This window comes from Tiliqua scincoides, chromosome 2, assembly GCF_035046505.1.
Source record: "Tiliqua scincoides isolate rTilSci1 chromosome 2, rTilSci1.hap2, whole genome shotgun sequence".
Taxonomy (NCBI): domain Eukaryota; kingdom Metazoa; phylum Chordata; class Lepidosauria; order Squamata; family Scincidae; genus Tiliqua; species Tiliqua scincoides.
Window position 1 is genome coordinate 87,003,454 of NC_089822.1, and position 14,775 is coordinate 87,018,228.

Sequence of the window (14,775 nt, forward strand, 5' to 3'; positions counted from 1 at the left end):
TAGGAATGGGTTAAGTCAGAATGCCAGATGTAGGGGAGGGCACCAGGATGAGGTCTCTTGTTATCTGGTGTGCTCCCTGGGGCATTTGGTGGGCCACTGTGAGATACAGGAAGCTGGACTAGATGGGCCTATGGCCTGATCCAGTGGGGCTGTTCTTATGTTCCCAGCAGTAATGGAGCAGGGCTGTGCTGGGGCATCACTCCCAGGAGGAAAGCCCAGTCAGGCACCCAGGGGGGTAAGTGGAGGCAACAATAGCAGTTGCTGCTGTCCCAGCACTCAGTATATGGTGGCCAGAAACACAGAATGGGGGGACATAATCCCAGTACACCCCTTTCCCAGACGTAGAAATGTCTAACAAGATTTCTTAGGGGAAAGACAGGGTTGGATGGGTCCAGGACAGAGCAAAGAAGGACAATCTGTGCAGGAGAGATGGAGAAAAGGGGAGGGAAAACCAATGGCTGATACAGATTTGTTAATAATGTGAAAAGGATCTGCTTGGCCTGGGAACTCCATTTCCCAAGAGGCCCTGCTGTGACTCTGGAAGGGGGAGGAGGCCTTGCCAGAGGCTGGGAGAAGAAGGGAGTAGCAGGCCTGAGCCCAGGGAGAGAGGGAGGCCTGGAGCAGGTGTGTGGAGGGGGCCAGCCAGGGAGGGAGTGGCAGGCTCTGGATGGGAGGGAAGAAGGGAGATGGAGCTGGGCTGGAGGCTGCACTGGGAAGCCCAGGAAGGAAGGGCTGCTGGACTCTCCTGCTCCTGTGGAGGGAGCCTGGTGGGACTGGCAGCCACAGGCCTGGCTGAGGGCCTCATGCAGCCCCCGGTTCTTCTGCCCCCCAGGCCTTCCCTTCCCTATCAAACTATCAGTTCTCCTGAGGCAGAGATCAGGGTGGTTGCTGGAGCCTCCAGTGTCACTGCAGAGGCAAATCTCCTCTCCTGACCCTCCTTGCAGCCAAGGCAGCCTCTGCATTCAAAGACAGTCAACTTCCAGCCATCAGGGCTGGAGCCATGATGTTCCTCCATGAATCTGCGCAATCTCCTCTGCGGCCATCTCCTCAAACAGTGGAAAGGGATTCAAGCATGTCCATGAAACAAGTATAGGAGGTTAAAAACCTCATTCAGTTCTCCTTTCTCTCCTTGACAGATAGAAGAGAAACTCAAACCAAACCTTCTGGAATAACAGAAATGGCTGCCACTCATCTGGGCCAGGTAAGGGAAATTTGCAGGGGACAGCTTGGGCTTCTTCTCCTGTTACATTCCCAGCCACAGTCTTCTCATCTCAGCCTGGACTAGGTCTCTTTCCTATTAATCCCCTGACATTCCACATTCCTCATATCCCAAAATCTTCCTATCCTTCTCCTGGGTTCCTATGGAAAGCCCAGCTAATCCTTCTCCATCCCTTCTTCCCCTGCATTTTCCCCATCTCTGCTCTGCCCTTCTCCTTCAGAGGATTTCCTCTCTCCTTCCCTCTCCTTTTCACCTCCTTCTAGCAGCTTTCCTTAGGGCTCCATTGTGTGTGCATGTTGGTGGTCAGAGTCCCCCTATGTAGTTTATTTTATTTATTTATTTATTTACTGCATTTGTATCCCACCTTTCTCCCCAAAGGGACCGTCAGCTAGGCAGGCGGAGATCAGGGGTCTCAATGCGTGGATGAGACGGTGGTGTAGGGAGGAGGGGTTTAGATTCGTTAGGCACTGGGGAACGTTTTGGGACAAGCGGGGCCTGTACAAGAGGGACGGGCTCCATTTGAACCAGAATGGAACCAGACTGCTGGCGCATAACATTAAAAAGGTGGCAGAGCAGCTTTTAAACTGATCCCTGGGGGAAGGCCGACAGGAGCCGAGGGGCATCCGGTTCGGGACTCCTCATCCCTATGGGATGAGGATGGGGAGGTTAGAGAACAACAAGACAAAGGCAGGGTAGGAGAAGAAATTGGGAAGGGTAGGGTGATGGGATGTGATAGACGGTTTGGCACAATGAGAGGATGCGGGGACAAAGGAGTGAATAAGCAGCCCATCCTGGGGCATTCCGTGTATAAATGCTTTTATGCGAATGCCCGAAGTCTACGAGCAAAGGTGGGAGAACTGGAATGTCTGGTGACAAGGGAAAATATTGACATAGTGGGCATAACGGAAACCTGGTGGAATGCGGAGAATCAGTGGGATACCGCAATCCCGGGCTATAAACTCTACAGGAGGGACAGGCAGGGGCGTGTTGGAGGTGGGGTGGCCCTTTATGTTAAGGAAGGGATAGAATCCAGCAAAGTAGAGATTGAAGGTGGGTCCGACTCCACCGTAGAATCTCTGTGGGTTAAATTACCAGGCTTGTGCAGCGATGTAATACTGGGGGCGTGCTATCGTCCTCCAGACCAGAAATCTGATGGGGACCTTGAAATGAGGAAACAGATCAGGGAGGTGACAAGGAAGGACAGGGTTGTAATCATGGGGGACTTCAATTATCCTCATATTGACTGGGTCAATTTGTGTTCTGGTCACGATAAGGAAACCGGATTTCTTGACGTGCTGAATGACTGTGGCTTAGATCAGCTAGTCACGGAGCCCACCAGAGGACAGGTGACTCTGGATTTAATTTTGTGCGGTACGCAGGACCTGGTTAGAGATGTAAACGTTACTGAGCCATTGGGGAACAGTGATCATGCTGCGATCCGTTTTGACGTGCACGTTGGGGGAAGAATACCAGGCAAATCTCTAACAAAAACCCTTGACTTCCGACGGGCGGACTTCCCTCAAATGAGGAGGCTGGTTAGAAGGAGGTTGAAAGGGAGGGTAAAAAGAGTCCAGTCTCTCCAGAATGCATGGAGGCTGCTTAAAACAACAGTAATAGAGGCCCAGCAGAGGTGTATACCGCAAAGAAAGAAGGGTTCCACTAAATCCAGGAGGGTGCCCGCATGGCTAACCAGCCAAGTTAGAGAGGCTGTGAAGGGCAAGGAAGCTTCCTTCCGTAAATGGAAGTCTTGCCCTAATGAAGAGAATAAAAAGGAACATAAACTGTGGCAAAAGAAATGTAAGAAGGTGATAGGGGAGGCCAAGCGAGACTATGAGGAACGCATGGCCAGCAACATTAAGGGGAATAATAAAAGCTTCTTCAAATATGTTAGAAGCAGGAAACCCGCCAGAGAAGCGGTTGGCCCTCTGGATGGTGAGGGAGGGAAAGGGGAGATAAAAGGAGACTTAGAGATGGCAGAGAAATTAAATGAGTTCTTTGCATCTGTCTTCACGGCAGAAGACCTCGGGCAGATACCGCTACCCGAACGGCCCCTCCTAACCGAGGAGTTAAGTCAGATAGAGGTTAAAAGAGAAGATGTTTCAGACCTCATTGATAAATTAAAGATCAATAAGTCACCGGGCCCTGATGGCATACACCCAAGGGTTATTAAGGAATTGAAGAATGAAGTTGCAGATCTCTTGACTAAGGTATGCAACTTGTCCCTCAAAACGGCCACAGTGCCAGAAGATTGGAGGATAGCAAATGTCACGCCTATTTTTAAAAAGGGAAAGAGGGGGGACCCGGGAAACTATAGGCCGGTCAGCCTAACATCCATACCGGGTAAGATGGTGGAATGCCTCATCAAAGATAGGATCTCAAAACACATAGACGAACAGGCCTTGCTGAGGGAGAGTCAGCATGGCTTCTGTAAGGGTAAGTCTTGCCTCACGAACCTTATAGAATTCTTTGAAAAGGTCAACAGGCATGTGGATGCGGGAGAACCCGTGGACATTATATATCTGGACTTTCAGAAGGCGTTTGACACGGTCCCTCACCAAAGGCTACTGAAAAAACTCCACAGTCAGGGAATTAGAGGACAGGTCCTCTCGTGGATTGAGAACTGGTTGGAGGCCAGGAAGCAGAGAGTGGGTGTCAATGGGCAATTTTCACAATGGAGAGAGGTGAAAAGCGGTGTGCCCCAAGGATCTGTCCTGGGACCGGTGCTTTTCAACCTCTTCATAAATGACCTGGAGACAGAGTTGAGCAGTGAAGTGGCTAAGTTTGCAGACGACACCAAACTTTTCCGAGTGGTAAAGACCAGAAGTGATTGTGAGGAGCTCCAGAAGGATCTCTCCAGACTGGCAGAATGGGCAGCAAAATGGCAGATGCGCTTCAATGTCAGTAAGTGTAAAGTCATGCACATTGGGGCAAAAAATCAAAACTTTAGATATAGGCTGATGGGTTCTGAGCTGTCTGTGACAGATCAGGAGAGAGATCTTGGGGTGGTGGTGGACAGGTCGATGAAAGTGTCGACCCAATGTGCGGTGGCAGTGAAGAAGGCTAATTCTATGCTTGGGATCATTAGGAAGGGTATTGAGAACAAAACGGTTAGTATTATAATGCCGTTGTACAAATCGATGGTAAGGCCACACCTGGAGTATTGTGTCCAGTTCTGGTCGCCGCATCTCAAAAAAGACATAGTGGAAATGGAAAAGGTGCAAAAGAGAGCGACTAAGATGATTACGGGGCTGGGGCACCTTCCTTATGAGGAAAGGCTACGGCGTTTGGGCCTCTTCAGCCTAGAAAAGAGACGCTTGAGGGGGGACATGATTGAGACATACAAAATTATGCAGGGGATGGACAGAGTGGATAGGGAGATGCTCTTTACACTCTCACATAATACCAGAACCAGGGGACATCCACTAAAATTGAGTGTTGGGCGGGTTAGGACAGACAAAAGAAAATATTTCTTTACTCAGCGCGTGGTCGGTCTGTGGAACTCCTTGCCACAGGATGTGGTGCTGGCGTCTAGCCTAGACGCCTTTAAAAGGGGATTGGACGAGTTTCTGGAGGAAAAATCCATTATGGGGTACAAGCCATGATGTGTATGCGCAACCTCCTGATTTTAGGAATGGGTTAAGTCAGAATGCCAGATGTAGGGGAGAGCACCAGGATGAGGTCTCTTGTTATCTGGTGTGCTCCCTGGGGCATTTGGTGGGCCGCTGTGAGATACAGGAAGCTGGACTAGATGGGCCTATGGCCTGATCCAGTGGGGCTGTTCTTATGTTCTTATGTTCTTATGACCCAGTTTAAGGGTGACATTGCCCACCTCTTACTCACATGCAGGAAATACACAGATTTTCCTCACTTCTCCCCTTGGACTGCAGTCATCTTAGGCTTACTAATAGGACATTTCTCTTTTTTCTTTCAGAGCCCAATTTCATTTGCAGAGATAGTGCTGTATTTCAGTAGTGAAGAGTGGGCTCTGCTGAGTCCATGCCAAAAGCACCTATATGAGTCTATCATGATGGACAGTTATGAAAACGTGATCTTTGTAGGTAAGAAGACACTTCTGTCAAGTGCTGATTCCCCAGGTAGGAACTCTGCTCCAATGGATATTGCTGAGGTGAGTTGTGGCCAGGCTGCACGACCTGAACATGGCTGCTGCTATGCCTGATGGACCCACATCCTCCCCTTCTGGCCAGCCCAGATCTGGGTCTCTTGATGAGGAGGTGGCTCCAACCTGGAGATATGGTGCCATAAATTAGATGGAGGTCCCTTGGCTGCCCTTTGGAGAAGGTGGAGGTATTTTGGAAGGCACTTCCCTCTGTTTTTCGGTTCCTCTTATGTGTGCAGGATGCACTGGAGAGAGAAACAGCATAAGTATTCCTGCATAAATAGTGAAGTGGCATTGAGAGTTCAGATGGGAGAGCATCAGGGGACAGGTGTCTCTGGGTACTTTGGAACTTCGTCACATAGAACCAGGGCTTTTTTTGTAATGGAACGCACTGGAACGGCATTCTGGCACCTTTTTCCCCCCTCCTCCTGGCCCCCACCTTTTTCTCCCTCCCTGCAGCACTGCTGGCTAGGGAGGGATTCAAACCGGCACCTTTTTTTCCCCCTCCTCCTGGCCCCCACCTTTTTCCCCCTCCCTGTGCTGCCCAGCACTGCTGGCTAGGGAGGGATTCAAACCTCCAACCCTCCTCCTGGCCCCCACCTTTTTTCCCTCCCTGCGCCACCCAGTACTGCTGGCTAAGGAGGGATTTGAACCTCCAACCTTGTGCTCCACAGCCCAGCACTCTCTTCATTGGGCTGTAGGAAAGCCTAGAGTTACAATGTTCAGAACTAATATATAAGGTCCTGAGCCCAGCTGGTGGCCATCAGCGCCTCAAGTATTAGTTCCAAACACTTTGAGCCTAAGATTTCCAATGGCTCAATTACTAAAGTGCTGGTCTGTGGAGCCAGAGGTTGGGGGTTCAAATCCCCGTAAGGAATAATTTTTTTTCTTCTTTTTTTTTTAGGTGGGGAGGTAAATAAATAAAAGATTACACTTGTTAATCTTAAACTTGTTCTTGTAAGTGGGTTCCTGCACCTTTTATTTTTTTTTTTACAAAAAAGCACTGCCCCTGCCTCACCGCACTCACAGCTCTTGCCTGAGCCCAGCCCGCCTTTCCTCTCCCCGTGCTCTGCTTCCCGCACAGCTACCAAGCCGGTGAGGGCGTGGGGACGTGTGCTAAGAAGGAGGAGGAGGAGGACAACGACGATGACGAGGGACAGCCAGCCAGTCAGCCAGCCAGGGAGATGGGTTGCAGCACCCAGGTACTGACTTGGCAGAGGAGGGGGGGAAGGAAGCTGGCTGGTGCAGCCCCTGCACCTGAGACAGCCTAGGCATGTCTACTGAGAAGTAAGTCCCCTTGTGTTCAGTGGGGCTTACTCCCAGGAAAATGTGGATGGGATTGCAGCCCAAGCCTATGCAGGTCTACTGAGAAGCAAGTAATTCATTCATTTTTATAGTTATTAATATAAGGCTTGGCTGATCTAAATTAAATAAGCAAAAATTATTACTAATAATTTAGTAGCTTTGTAATGTCATCAACAGGAGATTTAGGTTTTTAACTATAAATGGGGAAGCTTAAGTGTCCTTGCTGCATTATAATAACACTTAGGAAATATGTATTCCTCTGTGCAGTTGGTCAGATCACTGTTGTCTATTAATTTTTGGTTTTTTAGACTATATTTAATAATCACTATTATTATAATGGGGACATAGTACACAGGGGAAAGGGGGGAACCACAAAAGATGGGTTAATGAATTGATTAAGTTATGAAGTTATGAATCAAAAATCATGTGGTCACACACCCTCTATTGGTTCAAGATGAGTTGTAAAATAGATTATATTCCAGTATTATATAATTTATCTATTTTACAATTCATCTTTTGTGTTTATTCTTCTGCTCCCCCCTTGTGTGCTTATATTGCGCATTCATTGTTATCTGATCACATATTTCTCTTTTTTTTTTTTTGCACCAATCATGTTTCAATGTCTTGAGCCAATAGAGGGTATGTGACCACATGATTTTTGATCCATAACTTGTTTATTAATCAATTAATTAACCCATCTTTTGTGCCCCCTCTCCCCTGTGAGCTAATTGATTTGGGTTTAAACAAATCTGTAGAGTGATGTAATGTAATCATTTTTTATATTTTGCCTTCATCAATTGTTTTAACCAATATTTATTAAATGTTTTAAAAGTTTTAATTAATTTTTTTGGTTGTTACATATTTGCAAATACATGCAACAAGCCGTGATATAATCCTTGGTGTGCGCTCCCGAGGTGGTCCGTCTCTTTTTGTTGTTCTCTCTTGAAGATCTCCCCTCATTTTCTAGTTCTTAAGTAGTTAGGGAATGGGGATTTAAAGAGAGAAAAATGAGATGAATAAATAAATAAATAAATAAAAGATTTATTTTATTTTAAATAAATTTATAAATAAATAAATAAATAAAAGATTAACAAGTCGTGAGTTCCTGCACTTTTTTTTTTTTTTTTTTTTTTACAAAAAAAGCACTGCATAGAACGTACATGGATGGAAAATGTCTTTTCTTGAGGGAGAGGTTGGAGTACAGAGCAGAGAAGGAGGAAAATATCTTCACTGCAGTGAAGGAGGAAATATCTCCTGAATATCTCCACTGCAGAAGGAAGAAAATATCTTCGCTGCAGGTCTGGACAGTTATCCTTTGTAAAGCACCTCACTGTGCTCCCTTCTCCCAGGAAAGCAGTTCCATCTCTCTTGTCCTGCTTGAATCACTGCAGCCCCTTCTGCCTTGTACTATCTCACTTTCAAACAGGAGGGGTGCTGGACTTGACAGTCTAGCCTTGAAACTCCTGCAACTGCAGAAACAGACTGGAAACCTCAGCATCAAGCCACAAAACTCTCTTTTGCTTTCCTTCTCTTGTGTGCACCAAAAGTGACAACATGCTTAGTGTAGAGCAGTGATTTTCAACCTTTTTCATCTCACTGCACTCTGACAAGGTACTAAAATTGTTAAGGCACACCATCAGTATTTTTGACAAGGCACACCATGCTGTTGGTGGGGGCTCACATCCCCTAGTGGCCCTACTAATAAACGACCCTTCCCCCAAATTCCCGCAGCACACCTGCATACCGTTCATGGCACACCAGTGTGCCACGGCACAGTGGTTGAAAATGGCTGGTGTAGAGGATCCACCTTATCCACAGATTTCACTATCCGTGAATGCCACAGATGTGGGAATCCCCTTTGAAAAACATTTTTAAAAGTGGAAATGAGTAAGAAAATAGCCTTCTCCACCATCATGCTGCAAAATTGCACCATTTCCAGGGCCACAGAGCAGTCTTCTGAGATCCTGTAAACCACTTTGGGGCGATGCAGAGCATTCTTGGGCAAGCGAAGTCCCAGAAGTGACTTACAGGAGCTCAGAAGACTGCTTTGCAGCCCTGGAAATGGCACAGTTTTGCAGCACGATGGTAGGGGTGGCTATTTTCTTACTCATTTTTATTTTTTAAAATGGTTTTCAAAGGGACTCCAATATCCGCAGAACCAAACCCCTGCAGATACCGAGGGACTACTGTACCTCTGTCTCTTCTTCCTTTGTGTAGAGAAACATTCTCTTTTATTTACTCTTTTAGGGTTCTTTTCATTGTGTTATTTTCATTCTATTTTAACAACTGTTTTAGGGGAGCCCATGTTCAGCCCCAGGCCTCCTTTTGGGCAGATTCCTTAATCAACACAGCAGATGCTCAAACACAGGGCTGCTCAGTTACATAAAGGGCTTCCTTTGAGCAGCCACAGTGCCAGCTAGGAGGGTTTGTCCATTGGGAGAGACTCACAAGAAGAGACTCTCTATGTGATTGCATAGCCCACGGTCTCAGTCCTTACTTGTAGTGCTTGGTTCAGGCTACCAAGACCATAATCCATTCACAATCTTTTGCTGCAGCTAGAACCTCGGGAGTCTTTTGCACTTCTTTCCTTTCTCTCCTGCATCTCTTAAACTTTTTCCCTTCCCACCCCTCCATTTCCTTAGCCTCAGTTTCCCCCAGGTAAACCTTTGTATTTTCCTCCATCTTTCTGTCTCTTTTCTGTCACCATGCGTGGAAGAAATAGTAATGAGCTAGATCTGAAACTAACAAATGGCAGTGGCGTCACTAGCGTTCGTGTCACCCGGTGCAGGATGCCAGCGCATCACCCCCATGCAGTGGGCGGGGCAATACCCCAGGTGGTGGGCGTGGTGATGTACTATCACTCCACCCCCACTGGTTTTTTACCTTTTGATAGAACAATGCAGTGGGCAGGGCAATACCCCAGGTGGTGGGCGTGATGATGTACTATTGCTCCACCCCCACTGGTTTTTTACTTTTTGATAGAACAAAGATAAAACACATTCTGCATGAAATTACGCATTGACTGATATATAACATGATGGTATTATTCTTCCACATTATGATTTTAGTAATTCTGGTCACTAGTGGTGTCATCCCCCCAAGGGTGTCAACTTACTAACACCTTATTGCAGCAGTTCTCAAACTTTTAGCACTGGGACCCACTTTTTAGAATGACAATCTGTCCAAGACCCACCAGAAGTGATGTCATGGTGGAAGTAACATATTCAGGTAAATTAAAATAAATAAGAATAAATAATTAAAGTAAAACAAATAATTAAACGAGCAGAAGCCAGCACTGTTCCACCAAGTGAATTTCCTCTGTAGCCTGCCTGCAATAACACCCCCCCTCCAAAAGCAGTAAGGTTTTCAGCCCTACCCAGTGCCCAGTTCAATTTAAGAACTTCTGTTTAAACCAGATCACTGTCAGGATCCACCTGGCTTTGCAAGTCTCAAAAATGTTCACCTTATCAGCTGCAGCCGCTGTTTTGATCCTTTTTAGTGGGGGGGGGGGGCTGCCTTCTGGAGCACTTGTTTAGCTCCAGGTGCATAGGATCAGGACCATTCTGGTAGCTTTGCATTCTCCTTCACCTGATCTTCCACACCAATCAAGGCATGTTTGCTTACTCGCGGGTAAACTCAACCATGAGGCTTTGTTTCGCTTTCCATAGGGCTCAATACATTCATCTGCTTGGAGGGAGGGACTTCCGTCTTAGGTGTTTTGGGGGGCTGCATTCTTTGGATCAGGACCATTTTGGTGTTGTTGGATTCCTCTCAGCCTGCCCTTTCCAACGGTCTAAGGCACGTTCGCCTACTCATGAGTAAACGCGTGATACGGTTCACTTTCATTTTGCTAGAAAGGAGATATTTCATTCTGGTTTTTTGCATTGCATTCTGCTGGAAATTCCACATCCAACAGTATATAACATGATGGTATTACTCCTAACCACTGTGATTTTAGCATTTCACACACACACCCGTGCGCATCACCTGGTGCGGTCCGCTCCCCCCACACCCCTCTTGCAATGCCACTGCAAATGGAAACTTAATTGAGATAGTGCTCAGGGTGTTTTGCTCTGGAGGAGGCCTCATCTGGGAAGAAAAGTTCATCCTTTTGCAGATGGGGTTGCCCTCCCTCTGGAGGAACCAGTGCACAGTTCGGAAATGCTTTTGTGTTGTGTGCTCTTGGAAGCCAGTAGCCATCCATAGTCTGGATTCATTTTTGGATAGTGCATCAGCTGCACCCTTTCTGGAGAACATTTGACGCAGTAGAAGATAGTTTCCTATTATCCCTAAATCTGACATTTCATTCTCAACTAGAGGTTTCCTTTTCTTTTCCTTTTCTTCATTCTTTTACTATTTCTTATTCTTCCTCTCTAGTTGTGGCTTCACTGCTAAAGAAGCAAAACAGAATATTGATGAAACTGCTTGCAGTAAAAGGTTGCTGTGGCTTTTCTGCACCCTGTTACTGGTCAGACAAAATGACTTCCTCTCATCTCATTGTGGGGTGGAGCTTTGGCCGGGTCAGAGCAGCTTTACAGGGCCATTCTTTGGGAAGACAGGGCAGCCTATATCATGCTAGTGAAACTGAAAGGTACAGGGCTGACTGCTGTGGCTGCTGGCTTCAAATGGGGCTGAGTGACTACCATGCATGGTAACTCCTCAGGCAGCAGCTACTGCAGGAAAGGTGAATCCGCTACGGAGTCTTCCCTTGCCCATCTCTGGCCTGTCCCACACCCAGAGGAGGTCCCACAGGGGCTCCAGGGCATCAGAGGAGAGGACAGGCTACCACAGAATCTAGATGGGCACTTCAAAGTGTCATTCCTGCCCACCTTGTGGCAGTGGGGCCAAGCCCAGTGGCAGCAGCTCTGGAGCCCCATGGCCCCAAACTGGAGCCTGTGATGACTAACCCTGACCCCAGGGGAAAAATTCAAACAGACCCCTGCATCACCACACAATCCAGGGCCAATACCAGTAACCTGACCAACCCATGCTGCCCTGATGGGAGCCCTTGTGCCTGGAGAAAGAAAGCAAAGCTATTTCTGTTCCTGTATAAGTGTTGGAGGAAATTAAAAGTAGTTTCCTCTTTGGGGGAAGCAGAGTAGCTTAAGCAGCAAACCCCCCCCCCCTTTTGGGTATCACCCTAGGGAACCTCCCTCACCCGGCTGACTGTATTCAATGAAAAAAGACAAAGAGGCAATGGCTTGTTAAAGTTGCAAAAAAGAAGTTGTTTATAAGAACATAAGAACAGCCCCACTGGATCGAGCCATAGGCCCATCTAGTCCAGCTTCCTGTATCTCACAGCGGCCCACCAAATGCCCCAGGGAGCACATCAGATAACAAGAGACCTGCATCCTGGTGCCCTCCCTTGCATCTGGCATTCTGACGTGGCCCATTTCTAAAATCAGGAGGTTGCACATACACATCATGGCTTATAATCCGTAATGGATTTTTCTTCCAGAAAATTGTCCAATCCCCTTTTAAAGGCATCCAGGCCAGATGCCATCACCACATCCTGCAGCAAGGAGTTCCACAGACTGACCACACGCTGAGTAAAGAAATATTTTCTTTTGTCTGTCTGTCCACTCAATTTGAATGGATGTCCCCTGGTTCTGGTGTTATGTGAGAGTGTAAAGAGCCTCTCTCTATCCACTTTATCCTTCCCATGCATAATTTTGTATGTTTCAATCATGTCCCCCCTCAGGTGTCTCTTTTCTAGGCTGAAGAGGTCCAAACACCGTAGCCTTTCCTCATAAGGAAGGTGCCCCAGCCCAGTAATCAACTTGGTTTCCCTCTTTTGCACCTTTTCCATTTCCACTATGTCCTTTTCTGAGATGTGACCAGAACTGGACACAATACTCCAGGTGTGGCTTTACCATCGATTTGTACAATGGCATTATAATATTAGCCGTTTTGTTCTCAATACCTTTTCTAATGATCCCAAGCATAGAATTGGCCTTCTTTACTTTGCCGCACATTGGGTCGACACTTTCATCGACCTGTCCACCACCACCCCAAGATCTCTCTCCTGATCTGTCACAGACAGCTCAGAACCCATCAGCCTATATGTGAAATTTTGATTTTTTGCCCCAATGTGCATGACTTTACACTTACTTACATTGAAACGCATCTGCCATTTTTCTGCCCATTCTACCAGTTTGGAGAGATCCTTCTGGAGCTCCTCACAATCACTTCTGGTCTTCACCACTCAGAAAAGTTTGGTGTTGTCTGCAAACTTAGCCACCTCACTGCTCACCCCTGTCTCCAGGTCATTTATGAAGAGGTTGAAAAGCACCGGTCCCAGGACAGATCCTTGCGGCACACCGCTTTTCACCTCTCTCCATTGTGAAAATTTGTGAAATTGTTTACTTACAGTTCCATTGAGTGTATATTTACAGCATCTGATCAGGATCAGAGGTTCACCTATTACTTAGATAGCAAGACCCTAGAGCTGCCTCGCCCTGCATGCCATGTGCTCAAGATGGCGTGGGCATCAGAGCCCTGCTGTGTGCCATCTTAACACGTCAGTGGTCAGAGGACAAGAGAGGAAGTGCTCAGAGGAGAAGGGAAGGATAAAGGATTAGGGCCACAAAGATCACAGAGAGAACAGGTAAAAAAAAGAGTAGAGTCACTGGGCCATAGCTTGACCCCTTCTAGAAAGCATCCTGTCCCCTCTGGACAGCAGACGGAGTTGCATCAACTCCAACAATAAGGCAGGCTCTGTGACGTAACAGAGACCTGGCCATCTGGATGAATGTAAAGCTACTGATGAGACAGAACCACCTTGGAGCATCTGTGGCCTGGTCTAGAGGGGAAAAGAAGGCCTCAGGAGGGCCTAGCTACGTTTTACAGATCCCCATTAGACACCCTGTGCTCCCCTAACTCAGGAGCACTGGTGGTCATGAACATCACACTTCCCCAACTAGATGCAGTTTCTTCCTTTCATCTCTTTCTGCATTTCTTATTTCAACAGAGTCAGCTTGGGACCAGAATGGAAGAAAAAGAGAACAGACTAGGTCTTCACAGCAAAGAGCCCATACACAGGAGAAGCCATTTACATGCCAAGAGTTTGGAAATATCTTCAGTCAGAGTCATAATTTTAAGATCCATCACAGAACCCATAGAAGGGAAAAACCCTATAACTGTCAAGAGTGCAGAAAGACCTTCAGTCACAGTGGTGTACTTAAGCGCCACCAGAGAACCCACACTGGGGAGAAACCTTATAAGTGCCAAGAGTTTGGAATGACCTTCAATCAGAGTGGTAATCTTAAGCACCACCAGAGAATCCACACCAGGGAGAAACCCTATAAGTGCCAAGAGTGCAGAAAGACCTTCAGTAACAGTGGTGTACTTAAGATCCACCAGAGAACCCACACTGGGGAGAAACCCTATAAGTGCCAAGAGTGTGGAATGACCTTCAGTCACTGTGGTGGACTTAAGCGCCACCAGAGAACCCACACAGGGGAGAAACCCTATAAGTGCCAAGAGTGTGGAATGACCTTCAATCAGAGTAGTAATCTTAAGCACCACCAGAGAATCCACACCGGGGAGAAACCCTATAAGTGCCAAGAGTGCAGAAAGACCTTCAGTCACAGTGGTAATCTTAAGATCCACCAGAGAACCCACACTGGGGAGAAACCCTATAAGTGCCAAGAGTGCAGAAAGACCTTCAGTCTCAGTGGTAATCTTAAGATCCACCAGAGAACCCACACTGGGGAGAAACCCTATAAGTGCCAAGAGTGCGGAATGACCTTCAATCACAGTGGTGGATTTAAGCGCCCCCAGAGAACCCGCACAGGGGAGAACCCCTATAAGTGCCAGGAGTGTGGAATGATCTTCATTGAGAGTGGTCATCTTAAGTGCCACCAGAGAACCCAAACAGGAGAAGCCTTATAAGTCCCAGGAGTGTGGAAGAGCCTTCAGTCAGAGTGGAAGAGTTATTAACCATCAAAGAAACCATTCAGGAGAGAAACCTTATACTGTTTAGGAGTGTCAGAATTGGTTTTCTGCTTAGTCAGGCAACTAAAGTTGAGCCACTTGTTTGCATCAAATAACTGATGTTTAAAAAATGCCTTTGTTGTTCTTGTTTTTCAAAAATAAATTTTGTCAAGATTGCCCTGTTATTATTTCCTAGGGT

General features: G+C 47.0%; 1 protein-coding gene across 1 annotated transcript in view; it reads left to right on the forward strand.

Moving 5' to 3' along the window:
- LOC136638567 (zinc finger protein 235-like) overlaps nucleotides 1-14,534 on the forward strand; it is a 95,450-nt gene extending 80,916 nt beyond the window's left edge. The window contains exon 5 of the mRNA XM_066612606.1: nucleotides 13,827-14,534. Within this exon, the coding sequence (XP_066468703.1) occupies nucleotides 13,827-14,534 (708 nt within the window). The remainder of the gene's footprint in view (nucleotides 1-13,826) is intronic.
- Nucleotides 14,535-14,775: the final 241 nt, after the last annotated feature.